The sequence below is a fragment of the Nipponia nippon genome, unplaced genomic scaffold, assembly GCF_047370975.1.
Source record: "Nipponia nippon isolate SJK-2023a ecotype South Korea unplaced genomic scaffold, ASM4737097v1 scaffold_1, whole genome shotgun sequence".
In the NCBI taxonomy this organism is placed as follows: domain Eukaryota; kingdom Metazoa; phylum Chordata; class Aves; order Pelecaniformes; family Threskiornithidae; genus Nipponia; species Nipponia nippon.
In genome coordinates this window covers 143,454,344-143,477,718 of record NW_028262290.1, presented here as the reverse complement: position 1 = coordinate 143,477,718, position 23,375 = coordinate 143,454,344, and the positions used below count along the sequence as shown (strand labels likewise).

At 41.5% G+C, this 23,375-nt stretch overlaps 1 protein-coding gene across 7 annotated transcripts in view; it reads left to right on the top strand.

Moving 5' to 3' along the window:
• Positions 1-22,955, top strand: part of ADAM22 (ADAM metallopeptidase domain 22) — a 140,814-nt gene extending 117,859 nt beyond the window's left edge. For 2 of the 7 annotated variants that reach the window (XM_087775550.1, XM_087775534.1), the window contains 5 exons: positions 688-788; positions 1,346-1,412; positions 6,765-6,851; positions 14,776-14,899; positions 16,253-22,955. In XM_087775550.1, the coding sequence (XP_087631676.1) occupies positions 688-788; positions 1,346-1,412; positions 6,765-6,851; positions 14,776-14,899; positions 16,253-16,273 (400 nt within the window). In that variant the 3' untranslated portion in view covers positions 16,274-22,955. Of the gene's footprint in view, positions 1-687; positions 789-1,345; positions 1,417-4,537; positions 4,649-6,764; positions 6,852-14,775; positions 14,900-16,252 lie in introns of those variants that run through there. The other 5 variants (XM_087775561.1, XM_087775541.1, XM_087775587.1 and 2 more) reach the window with 4 other exon arrangements.
• Positions 22,956-23,375: the final 420 nt, after the last annotated feature.

Here is a 23,375-nt window from a genome sequence, read left to right as displayed (position 1 = left end):
GACCTGGCCACACACATCTCTGGGTCTTAGAGGGAATACAAGAAGAAAGAAAAATTTTAGTTTGCACCAAACACCTAGATATAAAGACTGGTTTTGGATTTGAGTTTGGCATTAAAATTATATACTGTAGTGACTAGCTGAAAAAATAGAATAATAATGCAAAATTAGCAAATATGAGACAGAGTTACCCCGCCACTGGAGCTACCAGCTGTGAGTGGGAGGATGTTCATCGCAGACTCCTGGGCCACTGAGACTTGTCACAGTGGGTAGAGGGAAGCAGTCCCAGCTTTACTGCAACAGCACGAGGAGGGAATGGGCAGCCTGCAGGTGGGATGTGAGGAAAAAGCGCCTTGAGACGAGCACAGTTGGAAGAGCATCTTCCAGCTAAGAACTGGGGCAGAGCTGGAAATCCAGTATGTGCTGGTGTTTGTGCTTTCCACAATAGGCACAGGAGAAAGCAGTGCTGAAGCCTGGCTCTTGAACGTGGACACACCAAACCACTGCAGGGACAGCTGGCAAAGTGTAACTGCAGGGTTTAACCAGAAATCCTGGATGCTGTGCTAGTGCAGACAGACCTTAGGCTATGTTATGTCACTGGCCTCGGGAATGTGACTCTGAACCACTGAGCTAACATTGATGTGAGACAATACCCTTAACAATAACCGCATCTGAGCCCTCCTATTCCAGGTCAAATGGATTATCTCATTCCTGGAGTGAAAGGATCCCAGACACAAAACATATTTCAGACATTTGTGAAAATGGGAGGCCTAGGAGTAATTCTTGGCAAGGTAAGTGAACCTCTGTGCTGGCCACAGTGGATACCAGCCTCTGAGCCATTGCCGCTCTGCTGAAAGTTTGGCTGATCTTTGGACAGCAGCATGACTCCTTAAGATTGTGCTAATTGTTATTAACCTGGAATTAGGATTTAGAAGCACCCTACTCAAGTACCTTTTTTGCACAATGCTTTGGCACATAGAAACGACATTCAATTTCTCCCATTCCTCCAGTGTGAGCTAACACGAAAAAGAGGAAGAAGTCTATTCACATTTGCCAGCTTCTGTGATTTTATCAGGCAGTGTTTAGTGTTTTTCTTGACTTTCTCAAACGAAAGCTGAAATTAAGGAGTTTTTTGCTCTGCACAGTTGCAGAAAAAAGTAGAGAAGGATCACCTAAGTGTCTAGTTTACCTGATCTGAGGTAAATCAAGAGGGACTGACTTTTAAATGGTTAAAGCTAATGAGGTAACGACTCTTTTGCTGGGGAGGCAAAAAGAAAATACAGTTTGGCATGGGATGCAGGTGAGTTTCAAATTGTTTTACCATCTGTTATCCTTTGATTTCTTTCAGGTAATGTAGGAGGAAACAGAAAGAAAGTCAGAGGCAAAAGATTTAGGCCACGGTCTAATTCAACTGAGTAAGTCTGAACTTACAAAAGCAAAGCCAAAAAGTACAGTTTTCATATTTGTGTTTTGTAGATGGAGATTAAGAGTACTGAAAAGTAGACAGCTGCATTTTTGCTCTGTGGCCCATTCTGATTGCTGACTGATAATCTGGTAAATGGTTTAGCTAATGTATTTCAACCTCTTTTTATGTATTCTTTAAAAATTAACTATCAATTTTCTTTTTTATGTAGGCTTTCTCACAGTCGTTCCCATAGCAATTCCCAATGATGGTGGCAGCCTGCACCATCACTGCAGGCTTTTGTCTACAGTAAACTGCCATTGCTGAGTGTATCCTGGTTCAATACTGAATTTCTGATAACCTGTTTCCTACCCTTGTCTTCACCTTGGCTTGGGCTATTGCAGAGTTAGAGATTTGTATCTCTGTGTACCTGCCTGAAGGTTTTAGGAGACATACCTGTCTGCTTTGAGAGTACCCTGAAGTTTATTGTTGTAAGCCTGAAACAGCCAGTCTTGAGTAAGCCCTGCAATAAATGGGTAATGAGAGTCCTTACCAAGTAACTGATTCCCAGACCTTTCCAGTATGGCTTAGAATTGCTTTCTATATTGATTCATTGGTTACGTTTACTGATGAGCCCATGTGTGCAGTGCTCCCCATAGGGAAAGAGCCTTTCTTATGTACTTAGCCTGCTGGTTCAGGCTCCTTTTGTGAATGAATGGTGAATGGCTGGAAACATAATCTCTGGGCTTGTCAAGCACTGGCCTGCTGTTACAGCACTTACGCCACACGGGAATGACCCCTTCTTTGACCATACTGGCGATGACAGTGCCCTTTCCCTGTATCATTAGTACTAACTTTGCACCTGTATGGGCAAATGGGCTTGATACCAACCCTGCTGGAAAATAATAATGCTAACTCCTCTCTGGGCCCTGCTTTCTTCGGTTTGGGGATTTTGAGTTTGTTCTGAAACTTTTCTTCCACCTGCAGTGCACTGTCTTGAGGTGAGTAGGCTCAGAAAGGTTCATAGAGGAGACCCTCTGTTACAAGTTACAGAAATAATGGTTTGATGCGCATTGCAATTATAACACTGCATGGTCAAAATGGCAACATGGAACCAGAAATTTTAGCCCCAGGTCTCTTGGAGGAGTTTATCTGTCAAGTGCCCCTGTGCTCTTGGTCTTCATGCTGGTAAACTCTTACTGGAACGTTATTTTGCTTGTTTCTTTTCTCTTTGCATGAGACAGTTTGATAAAAGCAAAATGAGTCTGTCCAAACTGCCAAGAATACCAATGAGATTGCACATTCTGTAGAAACTTGTCCTGTGCTTTTCTTCATTTTCCAATTGTATTTCTTAAACAAAATCTGTTAAAAAAAAAAAAAAAAGTTCAAATTAACGATACCATTATTCTATCATTCAGCAGAGCTGTACACTGCGGCTGAATTGGTCCATAAAGAATGAAACCAGATCAGCTCTTTTTAGCCTAGAGTGAACCATAACTGCGTGGGAAGAGTATTGTTTTCAGTAAAAGCAAAAAACCCCAATGGGCATATTTTTTCCTCTGTACTGCTCAGCTGGTATATTATACATTTGCTCTGAGAACTTTGGAGCACTAACTAAGTGGGTAGACAGAGAGAGTGTGAGCTGGCAATCTTTTTCCCGGTAATTTTTTTCTCTGTTAAAGGTGCCCCTGAAATTCCACCTAATTCTCTGCTTTCCTCCTTGCTGCTTGTTATGGTCTCTCAACCCAGCAGCAGCCCTGGTGCTAGAGAGAGGAGGCTTGTACTTCCCAAGGGCTGTGCAGCAGCCTGCTAGGGGTGAAGCACAGTGTGTGTGTTCCTGGGAGAGACCTGCCGGGCAGGAAAATGCACTTTCTCCTGACGGGGTCTGTCCTGGATTGCACAGTACCGCATGGCTTGTCTGAGTCTCCTTGGCAAGCCTGTCACCCCTTGGAGAGAGAGCTCCCACTGAATGATCCACATGCTGTGCCAGTTCGGTGGGGAACGGAGAGAATTGCCGAGGGCGTACAGTGGCTCTGGTTAGAGAGATAACTTCCTTTGAGAGCAGAGAAAATTTAACTGAGAATGATCTAACCATAGCCAGCATTTACTCATTTAGAAAAACAAAAAGCAATGCCAGCTGCTTTGAGGGTGCCTCAGAATACATGGAGGCTTTTCCCAAACAAATTTACCTTCTTACCTTTTCTGGGAAACATAGAAGAATGTTGAAATCTGTTCTGAAATGGTGGATGGCATCTGGAAAGTCCACCTGTGTGGCCCTGGGAGTCCAATGAAGCATACTTATTGAGATGGAAGAAAAGGGGTAACACTGTTGGTCTCCTATTAGTAGTAGAGACAGTGAAGTTAACCACTAGAAAATTGGGTTCATTTGTGTCATACCTTGTGCAGAATTCAATTTTTTTGTACAGTTGCCTACAAAAGTATTTGACATATGCATGAGTCTGCAGTAACTGCACATATTACGCCCAAGGTTTTTTTGGTATACAGCCAAGCACCAGATAAGAGACTCGTGCCACTAATCATTTAAGCAAAATTTCTTAAGCACTGAGCAAGGTTTGAGCTCTGCAGCCCTCATGAGCAGCGCCGACAGAGGGTTGCAAGCACATTGGGCAATTCCTGAAAAATGTACTGCTCACGCCTTTCTGTGACCCCTTGTACCTAACAGATACATGAACAAGGCTTCTGCTAAGGATATAGCTCCATGGAGACTGCTAAAGCTCTTCTGGGACGTTTTTAGTTGTTTCTAGATGTTTTAAAACAAAATTTGTGTTCTTTACTAAAGGCAGATGGTTCAGTTCACACAGAAGGAATGCCAACAGGCCAAATGTTTCTGCAGCTTTTTCACAAACGGGGTTGATGAAATGGCCTGATAAAACAAGTTTTCTGTTAAAATCAATTAGAGTTTTCCAGGAATGATAATGAGAGTTTTCTGAATAAGCTGACAGTTTAATTGGGAGCTTGTGTTAAAACAGGTCCCAGAGAATATGTGTTTTGCCAAATAGCGATTCTGACCTTTGTTAATTTGCACTGCTTTTCCTATAAGCATTTGTCTTCCTCGTTGTTATAACTGATACGAACATCTTTGGCTTAGACTTTCTATTATATATTGTCTTTTTGCAGCAGGGTAACCCATGCATCTGAGCCTGGGCTTTCTCTCGCCCACCAAATCCCGGCCCAAGGCATAAGCCCAGGGGGTTCTGACCACCCCCAAACAGGGAGTCGGGATCACAGGTCAGTCTCACCTGCCCCTGCATTCTGGGCTGCCATTTTATCCCGTGAAAAGTCCCTTCCCTCAGTATACAGTAGTTTCACTGTGGCAAAACACCGTGACTGCTTGGAGGTGCTCCTGCTGATGCAGCGCTAGCTAACCTTCCTCCTCGCCAGCCTGAGGAGTACGAGTACTCTTGAGCCCAGGTCTTTGCCTTGTTGCATGTTGCGCTACAAGCCAAATCGAGCCGTTGGTCTAGCTATAGGCTTACGTGTAAGGACACCTGTGTTTTAAAGCGGAATTTCTCACTCAAAGAAAATGCGGATTCTGGCCATTGCTAATGAACAGGTGGCCAGGAAGATCAACCTGAGAGCTTTCTAATGGTATCACGTAGTGGTCTGCAGTAACTCAAGTTTAACCTTTTTGTAACAGATGAATTGAGGTGGTGAACGATGGTCTGTAATACAACCAGACCCAGGAAACCCTGCAACACGGTTGTGGAACAACTGCGTGCTTTGATACCACATTATACTTTGTTTTCTAATACAGGAAGCCAGATTGGGAGTGTTTCATGGTTACCAAAAGACCCTTTCCAATGAAAAAACGCAAGTCAAAAGTACTGCAGCAAGTACAAGAAAATGTGTAGTCGCACCTACAATTAAAGCAGAAGTTTATTAGTTCCTGGTGATGCTGGCGTCAGCCTGTTGCTTCACTTGCGGTTCATCTGTTGCTGCTCTACCACTATTGACATTTTCTTTCTCTAAGACCCCAAGCTGGAAAGCATAAAGCACTCCTGATTCCTGATAAATAAGCGAGCTGAGGAAGCTACTTAGAAGCACTTGTGGCTGAGGGCGAGTACTTTCTGAGAGCTGTGGCTGTGCTTGTGCGGGGCGGGGAGGAGAAGTTCCAGAGCAAAAAAGGAGCAAAAGAAGTCGAAAAAGTGCTGCCGCTTTTGTCATCAGCGTGGTTTGAAATATGGTGGGGGTTGCACGACATGATCTGGCCTAACCTTTACTCATCTGAGCAATCCCTTGCGAGGCCTGTTCCCATGTGTGAGGTCACTGGAGTCACTGTCGTAAACAAGGGTGGTGAGAACTGGCCCAGAAATACAAAAAAATAACTTAAAGAGGAATTTTCTTTCCCTTTTCCTTGGCTACATTTTTTTTCCTATTTCAGAGTGTGCTAGTCTCTATTATATAAAGGTGGTGATCACAAATAACCGTTAAACTGTTGCTATTCTTATACAACAAGAACAGACTTTAAATTGGACCAGGCAGACTCCTGTTTCTACATTGCCCTTTTTTCTTAACATGACAGAGGGGGAGGAATTCGCTAATCTTGTTACTGGGGGCTAAGAGAAACCAGTTACAAAAAAAAAATTTCTTCTTCCCTGGTAATATTACTGTCAGATAAGTAAACACTGTCTTTATTTCATAGTTTTCATGTAATTAATATGAGTATGCAGCTCAGACTTTTTTCCTAAAAAGTGTGGTTTTGGTATTAAGATTGCTTCTGTAAAATGTGAGATAACTCTGCAGCCCACCTCCATTAAAGCTTCTTGTGGTCCTACCAAATTAAATGATCATTGAAAAATCAGAGGGTTATTTGCAGATAAGTGTAAAAATTGCCACTGTAGTGGCAAACAATTCAAGCCTTTTAACACACTGAGGCCTAAATTCATTCCTGTAGAAAGGGCCAAGCCCACATTTCTGTGCTCATTAAGCTATTATCTTGCAATTTATTCTAGATGGGTGCAAATGTGTGTCTTTAACAAGCAAACTGCAGGATTGGAGCCAAAATGCCCCTTCATCCTTATTCTGAGATCATGAGAGGAGTTCAAGCCATGAGCTTAATGCTGGCCCTCTGCATAGGAGTGAATTTTACCCTTAAGACATTAAATGAATGATGTATCCCAAAGAGTTTCCATATTAATCAAACATATGAGTCTTGTTGTAGGTCAGATTTTCTCATGCAGTTGTACACGTTGCCTAGTCCTCACCCAACATTCATACTGATTTATTTGCCATATTCACTTGCATTTTGGGGATGAAGACATCCTTGCTAAGCTTGTGCTGTGTGTTCTCAGATTTTCTATTCTTGTTCTTCTGCTTTCTCTGTTCCTTCCATTGCTTTCTGCAGGTATTTAAACCCATGGTTCAAAAGAGAATATAATGTAGCTAAGTGGGTAGAAGATGTGAATAAAAACACTGAAGGACCATACTTTAGGTATTTTGTAAATTAATTCTATATCATTTTTAAGAGCTGTTCCAGCATATACAAATATCTTGGGACTCCTACCTTGTATAAATCAATACAAGTTACTGTAGGTGCAAAGGGCCTCTCTTCTTTTGCTGCATTTTGGTGTCTGTTTTTGGCTTCATGTGCAATTTACAATTCTTTTTCTGAATGTTTTAATGAAGCCATTGAAAAGGGTGTGTGTAGTGCATGCGTTCCCACCATCATCTATAGCTTGTAGTAGCTTTCTCATCATTTTATGCCAAGTAGTGTTTTATGGGCATGAGACATATTTATCACTAATAAAGTAGTATTAACTTAAATAGAATGTAATTTACTGAAGCAAGTGGTTTCATAACACATTGACTCTACCCACTGTCTTATATAGTGCATACTAAAATTCACATGAAAAAAGAATAAAAAGTAGTGATATTTTACCCTCAGCATACAATGAAATAATTAATATATTGTAATTGGAAAATTAAATGTATGAGAATATACTCTGTGCTCTATTTATCAAACCACTAATGAATCTGTTACAAGTGAGTGTAGGGTTCAACCAAAAATACCACTTGCTTTTGAGGGAGGAAAGTGTGTATTATTTGATACATTCCAAGTTAAAGAGAAGAAGCATGCGTGAGGCTGGCCTCCCTGTTGTACATGAGTCAGGAGACTGAGAACATTTTAGTAGATCCCCAAAAGACACAAACCCACACCTGAGACAGAAGTTTGCATCAGCTGAAAAAATCAGCTAGCACAGGAGAGAATGGAAGACAATTTATGACAACTAATATAAAACATGAAAGAAATTTATGAAGCTGTAAGTTGACATATCAAACATTAAGCTGAAACAAGAATTATAGAAACACAAAGAAAAGGAATACAATGCAAAATCTTTAGCCGAAACAGTGAAGGATAGTAAGAAGGAGTAAATAGAATCTTAACAATAATTTTGTGGCATTAGTAGACCTAATGATAGTGCAAAAGGGCAGAAACATTCACTAAATATGTCTGGTGTGTATTTGGGAAAAAAATGTGATGGAGTTGTATCACAAGATGCTGATGAAACACTTCTATTCCAATAGTAGCACTGGCAGATATTAAATAGCAAAGTGGGAATTTAGTAATTTTTAGAACTAAAAATGTCCCAAAGTCTTAAAAGAGCATAAAATTGTCACTTTTTTAAACCATTTGTGTTTGCTTTCAAGAACTCTGAAGTCACAGAGTAAGTTGCAGAAAGGCTTTCCAATGAACGAATAGGGCAAATGAGGTAAATTTAAGCCTTCCAGTCCTGATCTCGGTCCTGAACAAGGAGTAAAAATCCCTGACACAAGAACCCAAGGCTTACGGGAGGATGTTGTGATTTTGCCAGCCAGTATCAGCCACGTCTCGGTGTTGGTGCTTGGACATTCAGGCAGGGTGTATTGTGAATCCGGTAGTTTCGCCATTGCTGGTTTTAGCTTTGGGATACAGGGTCCAGTTCTGGTGTCTACAGTTCAGCAAGCATGTTCAAGAACTGGGGAGATTTAAGTCCTAAGAAACCTTAGAAAGGACTGCAGGGCCTCAAGCTGTTCAGTTTAATGGAGCAGCTAAGTGCTTACCTCATCATAAAATCCACATAGCTGCACATGGAGCAAAACCTATGTGGGAAGTCCTTTAGACTAGCCGACTGAGACTGATAATGACCAAAAGTCACTGGAAGGTGAAATTAGGCAAACTCACACTAGAAATGAGGTGTGTTTTTATTAGCAGAGCTTTTCCTAAAAGTACCCTGTGGACCTTTGTTGTTCAGGCAAGGCCGTCAGTCACTCACCATAATGTAACCCCATAGCTGTCTTTCAGGGTGTTTGTATCAGAAGCTCTGTGGTCGCAATAAACAAAGACATTGATGCAATACGAAGACAGCACTCGTTTAAAGTGTGTTACTTTAAATGGTTTAGTTACACAGGTTTAAATTCCTGTGTGGATACGCTTAATTTGGTTTTCATCTTTTAATATCAGTATATCTTGATGTAGTAACTAGATTAAATTGATGGCAGCGTACCCTGCCCCTGAGGGTTTTCAACCATTGCACTGAATGAGTCACATTTCCAATTGTATTTGAGATAAACCAAGCATTTTTTGCAGGTAGATGTGGACTAAGCTGACCCATGTGAGTTTTAAGGGCTGTGTATCAGCAGAGATGAAACAAATTAAAAGTTTTACACCACAGAAGCTTACTAATGACTGCCTGCAGCAGTAGCTTTAGAAATGAGAGAGAAACTAGAATAAATTTAGGAACCTGTATGTCCTAATTAAATGAGGTAACCGTGGGGAAGTATTCTGCAGGCACATTATGGAAGGCAAAGGATCAAATCTTCTCCCGGGATGAGTTACCATGGGCTTATGAGAGGTTGAACTGAAGAGTTTCTCCTCAAAACTCGGGTGCAATTTTGGTTAATCTGCGACAGACTGGAAAACAGTGTTCCTAAGAATGGTGTGTCTGAACATCGTTGGCTGGTTTTGAGCCTGTGAAGTGACTCATGAACAAAACAAAACACATCTTGTTTTGTAAACCAGAAAGTCAGGCTGAAGTCAGGCTGTCCAGCTGATACTACATTTTAGGAATCATAGCCCGAGATAAGACATTTACATCAGCTAATTAGCTGAGTAGTATTTTTGTTGCTAATCATCTTTGATTTCTCTTTTCTTTTAAAGATGTTCTGAAAGTAACACTGCTGTTTTGCTTGTTTCCATATAGTTTTAGGAATAATGTGTTGATGACTGGTGCTGTTGCAGGTAGAGTTGAAGTAGAATCAGATAAAAAGACAAAAAAACTTCCTACAATTCTTAGGAACACTGCAGATTTGCAGAAAATAGGGATATTAGTCATCAGAAAGACTTTCTCCATCAGCCTGAAAAAACCCTGTATAAGTCACAATTTGTCTCTCTGACACCTGGTGTCCTAGTTATTAATTTTTTTCCTAGTCTACAAGTCTAATGGGTATTTCTATATAATTACTTTTTATTAATGATAATAATAATAGTAGTTGGTGTCTCTGGCGCCAGAAAGCTCCCAGCTGTGGGATTCCCTTCTGTAAGAAAATAAGATCTGTAAAGAAAAATCTTATTTTACTGCTCAAAGCCTAGGCTAGATTTTAATTTTACATGCCAGGCCATAGCTGCATCACCCAAGCAATAAGCCCAGGCAGGAAATCTTTCCCTGATTTCTCTTTGCTGCAAGGCATGCTGTTTTACCAGTGTGATACTGCTACTTATTTTTGTTAACTGCCAATTACAGTGGCTACTGCGCAGACTGACCTTATGAAATACAGTTAAGGATTACTCAAAATCCTCACTGGATCTTGAAAGACTCAGGAACCATGATGGTATCAGAAAATAAACTGTCAGAATCCCAAAATGTGGCATTTCTGTAGATAATTATAGACAGAAAAGACTAGAAGGCACCTTCTGAAGCACTGAGCTGCCTACATTTGATTTAATGCAAATATTTACAGTAACTTAGATTCTGTGGGAGTTGTTTAAGTATAAAAATAGTTTACAAAGAAAACAGGTTTTTTAGATGGAGACCCAGGATGCATACCCAGAGGAAAAATGGCCATCCCATATCAGAAAGGCATTGGCAAGGAGCATGGAGGGCAGGCGACAACACACTATCCATTTCCCTCCTGTTTTTTCTGTGCTTTAGTTTCTTGCTTTCTTCCTCGATTTCTTCGCAGCTCCTCCTCAGCTGATCGTTAGCCAGAGTTGGCTCTGCTGCTCTGTGAGGTCCATTGCTTTCCTCTGTGAGCATCCAGCTGAGGCCAGAGCCGTGACCAGCCATTAGCTCCCTGCTCTCGCTGAGGCAGCTTTAGACTGTGCTTAAAGAAAAAAAAAAAAAATCCCCATTACAACCAAAGCAAAATATTGTCCTTGTTGGCAGCCAATGAAAAAAAAAAAAAGCCTATTGACATCAGTAGGATCAGGATTTCATTTCAAGAGTTAGGGAAAAGAGTTCATTAAAGTGTGTGAGTGCCTGCTTCTGGGGCATTGCTGTGCAGTGCTTAAAGCGGATGGCTCGAGCCACAGCCTTTGCCTTTTCTGCAGCCCCCCATGAGCCAAGCCTCCCCTCTGCTGCTGCACTTTCTGAGGAAACTTGCGCACATCTGTGTTTTTTAAAAGGAACTGCATTGAAAATGTTAAAATGTTTAGTCACATCAGTGTTTTTAGAAGATCCCAGCTTCCTAATGTGGGATGATTTAGGCTGATGGTGTCCTGCAAAGAGCTGAACGTACGGCAGCAAAGGTCAGGTTAGGCTGACAGTATATACGTTTGGGCTTGAAATGCTTTTGCCAGGTTGAATGTTAAGGGAATATCATTAGATTTTTTCAGTCTACGAAACGGAATCAAGCACAGCTTATGAACAATTCAGATCTGTCAGGGCCACCTGCCTTGAGTTCAGCTAGAATGACGCTCGAAGTCACAAGATGTTTAGTTGTGTGACCAGGTGACACGTTTTACACCGTCTCTTGTGGGCCAACCCTCTCCCCGTTTAGGTGACAAGAAGGCAGAGCACGCAGACGCCTGCCTGCAGGAGAGCGCGTGCAGATGTCCTCCCACTGCCACAGCGTTTCGTTGTGAATCCCATCATGGTCTCCCCACACTCTTAGTTTTAGCTTCCAGGACAGAAAGGCAGACATGAAGTGGCCACTACATCTTACTTTCTGGTCAGAAATGAGAATTCTTGCAGTGCGTTGAGGTGCATGGCTTTATTTGGGGTTGGTGGGAAAACCTCTGAAACTGTCACGGCGTGTGCAGGGCAGAATGCAGTCTGCAACCCAGTCTGCTTTGCTAGTTTTTTGTGTAAGTTTCAGCTGGAAACAAGATGTGGCATGAAAGCTAATGGATGTGATAGCAGGAGAACTGAAACCCCAGTGAAAGCTAAATGGATCCCACCCTTGACCAAACTGCAAAGTTTTGCCTACCTTTAACCCCAGCATTACCCGCAAGTGTCCCTGAATGCTGTCCTTCTTCCATCCTGTAAATGAGAAAGGTCATGTCTGGCACTTTCTCATTTAAAGTACATGTAAATCTGGGATACACAGCACATACACAATTGCAGGGCAGAACCTGAAAAGTGATCAAAACCACCTCAAACAACTAAGCTTACCACACAAGACGCATCCTAAGACCTGTGAGCATATGCTTAATAGTGATACATTTTTACAGTCTCAGTAGATGGCACTAAAGATGACAAAAACCAGCACATAACTTGTGTAGCAGAAATAAGGGGCGAGGGCCTGTGAGGGGAGGGCAAGGTCATTTCTTTTAAGTGTGCAACTGCATTCTGGATGTATTTAGCTCTAGCTTTACACGTGCAGGTGAGCAGCAATGTGCACATCAGTTAGGCGTGCAAACCATAAGTGAGCTGGCAACACGAAGTGGGGTTGAGTAGTAAGAAACGTAGGCAGCTACACTGGAGGTCTGGGCTTCAAAATCTTTTGGAAAGGCAGCATTGTTCAAGTTCTGGTGCAAAGCTGCCTGGCTACAGGCTCAGCTAGGGATCCTGGTCAGAGGACCCGCTGTGCGGGGAAAATGTTCAAGATGCCCCATCGTTAGAGGGGTTATTGCTCTTTCCAGGATCGCCTACTCAGGCTGATGGACAGGTGTATTGGCCATGGCTTTCCCTCTCACCATGGCTTTCTCTTGTGGTGCCTAAATAACCCATGGGAAGAGCCTGCGGTGTGCAGGAGGCGATGTTGTGCCTGGTTGTGGTGCAAGGGATGGGAGATGCCTTCATTCTGTGTGCCACCTCCTGGCTGTGGTACCTATATAAACAGCTTTCTGATAGGGCTTGCCAAGTCAGATCTAACACCCCCCCCAGTTCCTTGCTTCTAATCTCCAGGTGCATCGTTATAAATTTAAACATGAAGATTTTAAATCCTCCTGCAACTGTGGGGCAAAATTTGTGAATTATTGGATTGCTAATAATATGTAAAATCTGCTGTCCTTCTCTTCCCCTCTTCCTCCTCTCTTTTTTTTTTTTTTTATTCTAGACCCACTAATAGTTTATTAGTGATCTTTATCAGTCTAAGTGTGGGCACAGATGAGAGGACTTGTAGGGGTAGTGAACAGCAGGGACATTTCCCTGGCTTTTTTTAAGAAAATCACCTGTTTTGTTGCATGTGCAGTTTGGTGCCCAGATCTGTGATGCCGGACATATGAATGCTTTGTTTTATACTGCAGTAGCTGTTCAAAATTTTCTTCCTGAAAGCGGTCATGTATGTCCAGTTGATCTTAATGGGTGATCAAAGTGCATGTGCTGAAGATGTACTCTTCAGTGTTTGGACAATTGTCCCGACCTAAATCCTTTAACGGCTGTTGACCTTAGAGGCTACAGCATAAGGCATTAGAGCATCGTGAGCCAGATTGGAGAGCTGTCACCATATAATTTCCATTGACACCTTGTTGCTCGTGGCTACCATCAGTCATTGTTTGTATGGGAGACAAGAGTGTGCTGTTGTAGGGAGCTACAGAAGCAACAAAATGATACAGTAGTCCAAAATAAAAGAAAAATTATTTAAAGGTAAATTAATTTCACTTAGATAATAGAGATATAAAACAATTCCAGACACAGAAGAGTCCCTGCCTTGTCTGTAATCCTCGCTAGATGAAAGGACCTGATCCTGCAAATCCCAGCGCCAGGATGTGGGGCTGTCTGCCAGGGGTGGGTCTGGTGGCTCCTTGGTATCAGTGATGGTGTTCATCGCTTGGGTCTACAGCTGCACAACATGCAGCCCCCTGCTGTGTTTGAGGGGCTTGGAAAACCTGTCTGTAGAAACCGAGGGAAACCTTCCATCTTCAGGGACACATTAAGTTCAGAAGATAGTAGGCAGCAGTGCTCAGGGAGGGTCTGGATGATGTTCCTGCACTAGTGGGAGGCCTCCTTTGAAAAATGCCCTCAGTCTGCAAAACGGAACAAGGTGGCCAGGGTAGCTCAATTTTTCTACTTTGAGGTTTTTTTTCCCTTTTATTCTGCCCAGATTTAGAGCCTGATAGGAACCTCTCAAGTGGGAAAAGTGCAGAATCTCAAAACAGAAGCAGAAGAGTTTTTCTTGGGTATAAAATTTCAGTCAATAATGTGCTACTGCCTTATTGACGTGAAAAGAATGCCTTTCATGTGATACAAACATTTACTTGCTCCTGCTTACTCTACTCACCTTGTACAGAAATGCTGATTGCCATTGACTATAATCAGTCCATTTTTGTATATTCTCATCAGACTCTTTCTTTGGCTGGAACAATATGCACTGTATGATGCTTGCATGTCTAATAATTTGTTATTAGCACTTTGTATATGCCTTTGTTACTTCACAACTAACATTTTGGCCTCCAAGTGCATGCATTTGTGTAAATTAATGTGTTATAAAATAATAGATTTAGTTGCTCTGTTTGCATCAATATAGGAGATGTGTAAGATATACATAAAGACACTGATAATTGCCATTTAGTCACTGGCAGCAGACATTGTTCAGCTTGTATTTATACAATCACTGTTTCTATTTAGGCTTCATAATACCATGTCTATCTTTTAGTTCTGTACTTATTCAATTGCACATTTGGTTTGTTAATTTTATAATGATTAATTACAGTACCATATAAAACAGTTTAAGAAATTGTTTTTGTTATGCAATATAATTCTATTAAGAAGTAGAAAATTTTATTTTTTCTTCCAGTGTTCCTGAAAACTATAAATAACTTTATTCATATTACGAAATTACTAGATTACTGATCAAACAACTTTATCCCCCCCGATACTGAGCTAATAATAAGCTATATACTTGGTTCTGAACCAAGCTTCAGAGTAATGGCAGTTGCTGTTGCAGTGCTAGGACCCGAAGACATCACATTTATTTTGTGTGTTTCAACATCTCAGGACACTGTCTCCTGCAAAGTCTCCATCTTCGTCCACTGGATCTATTGCTTCCAGCAGAAAATACCCTTACCCGATGCCACCACTTCCTGACGAGGAGAAAAAAGCCAACAGGCAAAGTGCCAGGGTATGTGTCCCTCTTCTCTGTGCCTTTCGTCAGCGACTTGATTTACTGGTAGTTTTTCAAAAGGAAGGCATGGCAGATCAGCATCTTTGACTAACGGTGAGAGCAGCAGTGGTATTTCCTTTGTACCCTTAACTCCAGAAGCTGCTGAAGGCTGAGCCTCTGGCAGCAATTAGGGCAGCCTCGGTGGCTGCATTTACAGATATCCGTTCAGATTGCTCTTAAACCTGCCCTGAAGCCCAGATTTCACTAGTTGTCTTATTTCAAGCTGGGAGTGTGCCTGGGGCAGCTTTCGGGCTGTGGAGGACGGGCAGCCCTGGAGCAGGCGGTGCATCTGGCTCTCCTCTCTTACCCCTTCCAGGGGGCTGATGCAGGCAGCAGCTCTCATTCAGGCTGGGCGATAGCGGCTTTCCAGCTTTATGGAAAGGAAACTGCATTGCAGTTAAGGAGGATGTGGAGGGCTTGTATCAAGCCCTTGCAGACCTGGAACGACTTTGCTGCCACATGCCCTGAGCCCACTCTGGCCCCCCAGGGTGGGCAGGAACCGCTGGAATGTGCTGTGGATGGTGATGCCGCACCGCAGGGAGAGATTTTCAGCTGATGCCGCAAGGCAACGCTTAGCTGTTGCTTCCTTTCTGTCAATTCAGACATGGCAGATACTTGAATAAGCAAAAAAACCTCTGAAATTTACTTTAGGAGTTTTACTTGTGATACTTGTGATAGCTTTAGTTCATGTTCCTGATGCAGATGCGATTCCCATCTCTGCTCTCTGTCTTTTTTTTCCAAGAAAAAAAAGAGAGTGGAGCGCTGCCGAGGGGACCCGCGTGCTGCTACCCCCCCGTCCTGCGAGGGGCAGAACGTTGTGCGAGGGGCAGCACGGGGTCTCCCAGGCACATGTGGAGCAGAGCAGCTTGGAGGAAGGGCTGCACTGATGTTTCTCAGCCCTGGAGCTGCCTCGGCACCAGCTCAAACCCACGGCAGAAATTCATGCTGCCCTGAGCAGAGTTAGGCAGAGGAGACTGGGAAATGACACCAATATTTGTTAGCATAACTGTAAGGTAAAAGCTGTCTAATACAAAGCTGATGCTGCACTGACATTTTTGCTTCAAACTCTCCGCACTCCCAGCTGTGGACATTTACTATGCCGACTGCAAGTCATGCTGAAATGCTTGAGACTGCTGACTTTGTGGTCTGAACAGATACCCACCAGAGGCTGGGAGGAGACCAAGAGCGTAGCCTTGGTGTCCGAAGTGATGTAGATGCAATTCCCCAAACAATCTCCTCACACTGTGTGGGTAACAGCCTGCTTTATCTTGGTGGTCAGTGTGTGTTTGTGTTCCTTTTCCCCCTCTCCAGCTATGGGAGACGTCCATTTAGCCGCACTGTTTTCCTGGGGTGACATCAGAACTGTTTACTTTGAATTTTATAGAAACTCAGCATCACTGAGTCATTGCACATTCATCTGCTCTTCAGACAATTCAAAAGATCAACAGAGATGCCGTGATCACAGTGAGAACCTCCTCTCATCTGGAAGGGAAAGAAGCAGTCTTTTTTTTCTTTCTTTTTTGTTGACTGGTATTTTATGGATTTGATGAACAACCAAAATCATAACAATTAACAGGGGATAATTAGCCCGGCCGTGACAAGGCTGTTCCGCATGACGACAGATACACTTACCCAGAATCCCAACTGCAGTCTGTTTGCCAGTCCTGCGTAAGAGGGGTTTTTCTCTGGTTTAATGCAGTCCTGAGTCAGAGCAGAGTGGAACTGGGAAGGCGCCTCCTGGAGAGCCCAGCCGATGTAAACTTGTACGCTGTATGCATGAACCTTGGTGTTCTTTACTTTCCACATGTAAGGGATAAACAACATACTGTCGTAGAAACTAGCATGCAGGAGTAAGAAATATAGGATTTTTTTTGTGACAGGATTTCAAGCTTTGAAAGGCAACTACTTGACACAAATGTCAAACAAACAAGGATTATATCTTTTTTTTTTTTTACCGTACGTGTTTATAATCTCAGTATACAGATTGTATATATGTAAACATTTGATAATGTCAAAAATAGCTGTTATACATAAGTGTATTTTGCCAAATGCCTAAAGAAACAGTCATGACTAACATCATCACACTTCAGATTTTCTAATATTACGAGCAGACAACTTTGGAAATACAGAAAGTACAGTACTGTAAAACTGTGTCTCTCAGAAACTGGTGTTTGACCAAAATCTGTACTATCTTTTCAGTATCTTATACTGTCTTGACAATCTCAGTTGTATGGTGGACTGCAGAAACCAGTACAGCAGCACTTTGTCTTAAATCATCGTAAGAGGAACCAGCCAAAATCCGTTGTTCAGTGAGATGACCAGTGTATCCTCTCACAGGTGTAATCGGGAATGATTCGGCAGACAACAGAGACAGAGGCTTTAAGTAACGTGCAGTCCAAGCTTGCTGGACATTTGGGAATACTTCTAAGTAGTCAGTTCAGGATGCGGTGATGTGAAGTCCTTCTGGTGAGAGTTGCTGTGTATTTTTGATAGAGCATTTCAGACACTGTTTTAGATGGCAAGGCGTAGCATATGGGAAGCATAACAATTTCACTGCACTAGATAATAACAGTGCTGGGCAAGCAGCCAGTTTCATTGCTGTCTCTTAATTTGTATTTGTTACCGGAATCGCCTTTACCATGCGCTTGAATGCTATGCTTGCTGCCCCTGAAGCCCCCTTGTCAATTTTTTGGGGCATCAAACTGAGTACAAGTGAGTTTAACCTAAAAAAATGGGGGGGGGGGAGAACAAACCGTTTACCATGGAGATACTAATCTTGTGTATAAGTGGACGGTTAGATTTCTAACACCTATGACTTCTAAAGGTTGTTGTAAAACAAATGTCTTTTGATTGGGAATTTTCAGTTAGTAAGAAATTGGACCATATTAAATCAATTTATAATTCTCCAGCTTTCCAAAATTGACTAATTCTTAGCTTCAGGTAGTACCATTGCAGAATAAAACACCGGATTCTGTGCGGTGCAGTTGAATACCTTGCCCAACAGCTGTATGATCAATTAGATATTATTGTGATGGGAACATTTACAGTGTTTCTGAATCTTCTACCTCTTTCATGTGTTTCCTTTAATAAGTGAACCCAACACTTGCAGCCTTTTAATATATTTTTTTAACTTTAAAGTCTCTCGATAAAGTCAAATATATGTAAGATTAAATTAAGAAATGTTTAAAGATGTCAGCCACTGTAAAGTATGTAAGATTTTTAGAAACACTATATTTTATGATTAGGCTGTGTGTTGGATTATTACAAAATACTGGCCTCGGAGTTCAAATGATTTTCCTTCACAGGAGACAGGTTCTGGTAAGTATTTTGGAGAAAGACAAATATGAGTGAGTACAAGTGGATGCAGACAGACCATCTGGAAGGAGCCAGTCACTTGTAATTGCTTTAGGAAAAGATTCTGCACTTCCGTGAAGAGTAAATATCTGTCAGCACTGAAGAATATTTTTTGCAAAGATTTACTTTGAGAGTAGGGAACTGGACTAAAGATAGTTGGTAGCGTATAGCTCATTCAACTGGGGCCTGAGCCATCATCACTTGAAATCAAGATGTCTTTTACTGATTTCCCTGGACTTTGAGGAGGACCCTCAAGGAGTTCACCCACGTTAGGACACGATGCTCACCCAATAGCCTCTGTGTTGCTCTGTCGCCTGGAAGCTGGTTTTCCCTCACGTATTAGTATCTTGTCTTTAGTAACTAGACTGCTCATCATGTGCCTTTTATGGTATTTTGTTTGGATACAAACTGGCATGTAATTTTGAATAATCTTGTTAGATTTCTGTGCATATTTTATGTTTACCACTGTTTACTCTTCCCTTTCCATTTTGCCTTATCAAGAAGCAGCAAGATTTGGCAGACCGAACTGGATATAACATACTGGCTCTTTGTGTAATGTTCATAGCTTCTTGTTTTGCAAACAAATGGCTCTCCTGACTGTATTTTCAATGTAGTATGTACTTTCAACTCTCTCTTGTTTTGGTATAATTCATTTGTAGCCTATGATGATGCAGTTATGTGCGTAGTGTAACAGTCATTTCCACATTTGGAGATATGTAGTGACTGGAAGTCTAGTTATGAGCACTCAGTTCAAGTTCAATAAATATTGACTTTCACTTTGATGGTCTAGAGTGAGAACATCACAGGACTTGGGTTTTGCAAAGTTCTTCTGCAGAGAATTTTGCATCAGGTTGGTAACTTGGAGACCTCGTCATTGCAGAAAACCTGAACTAGTTAGGGGCGTGTGAGCCTCCAAAGCCAGCGGAGGTCAAAGAGAGAAGTTGTTTGCTTACGTTCTGTGGTTTCCTACTTCTAAAATGTAGTGCGTTGGAAAGCTGCCAGATTAATAACCTTGAAGACTGCAAATATTTTTATCCACTGTAGTTAGTTACACTGGCAATAGCAATATAAATTGCTGCATGATACCTCATCCAGTCTAAAACAGAGTACTATGTATCAATAGGATAGCTCAGTCATTTTGACTCATTGAGACTCATGCTTTTATTTTGTTTTTAATTTTATTTTAATAAATGAACTAGTTGTTGCCAGCTATGCTGTAGATGCCTGTTGAAGCGGGGAGGTTATCAGCTCTTCTCAATACATTACAAGTAATTGTCCCTATGAGCATAGGACCTGCAGGATGAGGGTTATGTATTTCGACACATGGGAGAAGAATCTTGTATCATTTAAAACAAAATTAATATGACTAACTGATGGAGACTGGAAAATAGAGATCGGATCCAAATAATACTGCTGCACAATGATTCCGCAGTTTAACAAGTAAAAATTTGCCTGCTAATTCTGAATTTGTTGACTTAAGAACTTCAGTAATCGATACTATAGACTTTTGGTGAATGTACTCAGGCAGTTTACCAGAAATGGTTGCGATTGATTGATAATTTACGTATAATTTTGTTACATTTAAATGAGTAGTTTTGAAGAGGTTGTTCATTTTACACAGCCTGTCTCTGCGTAAGTTGTGAACTTAAGTCGCTACTTGCCAGTTACCTCATTGAAAGTGTGACTTGGCTTTGAGGATAGCTACTTCCAAATGACTTAAGAGTTGTGTTCCTGGTTTATGAGCGGTTGAACCTGCTAAGCTGATGTACTCATTAGATAGTTTTGATTGTGCTAATGAACAAATGGACCTTTGGGTTATAGCCTGGATTAAAATCAGAAAGAAATGGTGTCAATAGCTAGTGTACTGAAGCTCTCATACCTGAATCCCTGTTGCTGGTTTTAAATGAACTGAGTGGTCTTGTCAGCACCCAGGTAAAAAACCAGGGCTAAGAACAGGTGCATACACTATTACGGGCATGCATATACTACAGATTCTGACCAAATTTGCAGTTATTTCATTGCTTAATGAGTAGGCTAGGAGGTAATGGGAAACAATGACGAGACTCTAATCCTATGGGATAACAGGTTAGCTCTTAGGACTTGCTCTGTCATCAAATCCCATACTTAGCTGTTGTAAGCAAACTTGCCGAACTGCAGTGTAAAACTCAGCAAGCTCCTGTTCTCTTCCCTTCTGTCCCCTTTCCGCTCCTACTGAAAAGCATTTCCATGAATAATTACATCCACTAACAGCCTCTTGCGTTGTTTGGCTAAGATCGAGAAGCTGCTAAGTTGCCTTTCCACACAATGTCCTCGATAAGTTTTTTCCAGTGCTGTCAATACATCTTTTGCTCTTGCTACAGCGTAGGTGATGGAGACTCATGTCTCATGTGCAGTTTGCACTGGTGAAACCATTTGGCAGCTCAGCCATCCTGTGTCTTTCTCACCCTCTAGCACTGTTGAAGGCTAAGCCTCTTTAATCACCGAGTCTGTGAACCTAAGCCTTGTGCTGTGTCCTGTTTCTCTTGCTCCAAGTCTGAAGATCATCCATGTCTTTCTCTAAGTTACTTAAGTATCTGTATCATTAGCAGTCTGTTTGGGCCACTGTTGTCAACCACAGTGGGAGGTTATTTACCTCATTTTTAAAGAGCTTGGGCATTCTGGTCCCCTCTGAAGCCAGTTTTTTGTCCAGCATGGGTTATCCATCAGACCGCTGAGCTGATGACCCACTAGCTGCATGGCTTCCAAACCATATGAGACATCAGCAGTACAGGATTTGACTTTGCTCAGATTTCCTGAAGACAGATATGAGTAAACTGCATACATACGTACAGCTTGTCACCCCCGTGACTGCATGGTAGGGTAACGTTCCTGTGTGCATGTAACCATTACCCTAACAGAGCAGGAAAAAAGGAAACAGTGCAACTGAGTGTGTAGACATAGTTGCAATACAGAGAGGACTCTTAAGTGTGATTTCAACAGGAAATTAAGTAATACCTCCTATCATCTACACTGAAAAACTCCTTTGACCCGAGTATTTTCCAAGTCAGCTTACAAAAAACGTTTCTGGTGCCTCAAGTATGGATGCTGATGTAAACTAAAGCTTTGGAAACAGAAGCTCGTAGACCCAGCAGGTGGTATCTTGTCATTCCCAAGTTTTCTGCAACTATTTAGAGAAGCACTGCAACAGTCAACACTAATCTGTTTTCTCAGCCAAGTAACCGAAACAAGCAGTAAAAATAAGTGCAGAACAGAGAAATGTGGTTGGTTGCTCACACTTGAGAAACTTTGTACCTGACTTCAAAATTGGCTCACCTGGCCAGGCCTGCTGGTTTCAGTTCTCTGAAATCCAATCTGTACCAGTTTCAGAATCACTTTGGCTAAGCCAGCTTTAAACTGTTAAAAACTTCTGCTATGTAGACAGGCCGTAATTGCAATATAACTCAGAATGCGGTGAGGAAGATGGGGGGGAAAGTAAGCGCAGAGCAGTTAAAAAGAAACACGTTCTCTAAGGGAGAAGTATAGGTGTCTTACACTATTTTTAATTACTAGAGGATAAAATGTCAATGCAACAAGCTAATTTTTTTCTGTTTCTGTATTCCTCTGAATAAAAAAAATAAAGTTTTGGTTAAAAAAAAAATCTTAACATGAGGCCTTAAGACCTTATATATTCTAACTTTAGCATGGAGAGTCTATTTTTACAACCACGTTAGAAATTCTGTATATAGGCCAGACTGACCTTGTAAGTATAGTGGTGCTAGCAGCTAATCATGCAATATTGTAAGGCTCTGCGTAACAGTAAATGCTGATTTATTTTGGTTATTGGCACAAGGACTCCTGCTCACTGCCTGTGTAGAGACTCTGCATATTTTATGCTAGGAAATACAGTCCAGAACATACTCAAACTGTGAATATATAACCCGATTTTTCTTTTCTTAAGGGTAAAGATATATTATGATAGGTAGTGTTTTATATAGAATACAGTACTTATTTTTATTGTTGCATAAATGCAAAATATTTTTTTCAGAATAGCAAAGCATTACATAATTTTTAATCTGCTGGAGAAAACACTATTTACAGTAGGAGCAGCTCTTTCAGCAAAGCTTTTGGGATGGTATATACCAATTGGCTCTGCCAGCTTCATTTTGTGCTAATGTTTATCTTGTCTTGGGCATTGCTGTAAAAAAGAGCTATTTTTTCACTCATACTAGCCCTTATTGGCAAAACTTTTAGAGGCAAGGAGAATGGTGTTTCACCACTGGGACTGGGCTAGTATTAGCAAAAACAACCAATCTACACCATGTTGTTGTCTTTGCTAGTTAAAATCCTTTAAAGATCATACCCGATGTAACAGAAACATAAGATTTTGACAAACACCAAAATGAAGCATTGCAGTTTACAACTTCTAGCTTCGAGTGTGATATTTTTGTCATACGCATTACAGGCATTGGGCTGTTGAAGTGAATGAATCTGGCTTTCATGTAGCTAAACAAAATGTTGCTTTTTATAAAATGAAACCATTGTAATTTGGGGTTCTAAATTCCTGCTCACTTTTAATAACAGCATCACAGTATCCACTTCTATGAGAGTATTTAATACAAATGCCTGTGGTTTTCAATGTTACTAACATATTGTAACATCAGTAAAGTGACTTCCAATGACAGACTCTTGTGTGTGTTTTGTTCTCCTAAGTCCTTATATTTAGCAATTCCTGTTTTATAGGTCTCTGTAAAAAAAAGATGCTGCATGCATGGCAAAAAAAAAAAAAGGCTAATGGCCAGTAATAGAATATAAATGCTGTTTTTAATAGAATACAGATGTTATTTTTGCATCTGGGTTGCATCAAAAAGGGCATCACCAGCAGAGATAAAGAAGTCATAATCCCACTCTACTCGGCGCTTGTCAGGCCACACCTGGAATACTGTGTACAGTTCTGGTCCCCGTTACACAAAAAAGACGTGGACAGGCTGGAGGGGGTCCAGAGAAGGGCCACCAAGATGCTCAAGGGTCTGGGAAGCCTGCCATACGAGGATAGGCTGCGAGAGCTGGGTTTGGTCAGCCTTGAGAAAAGGAGGCTTAGAGG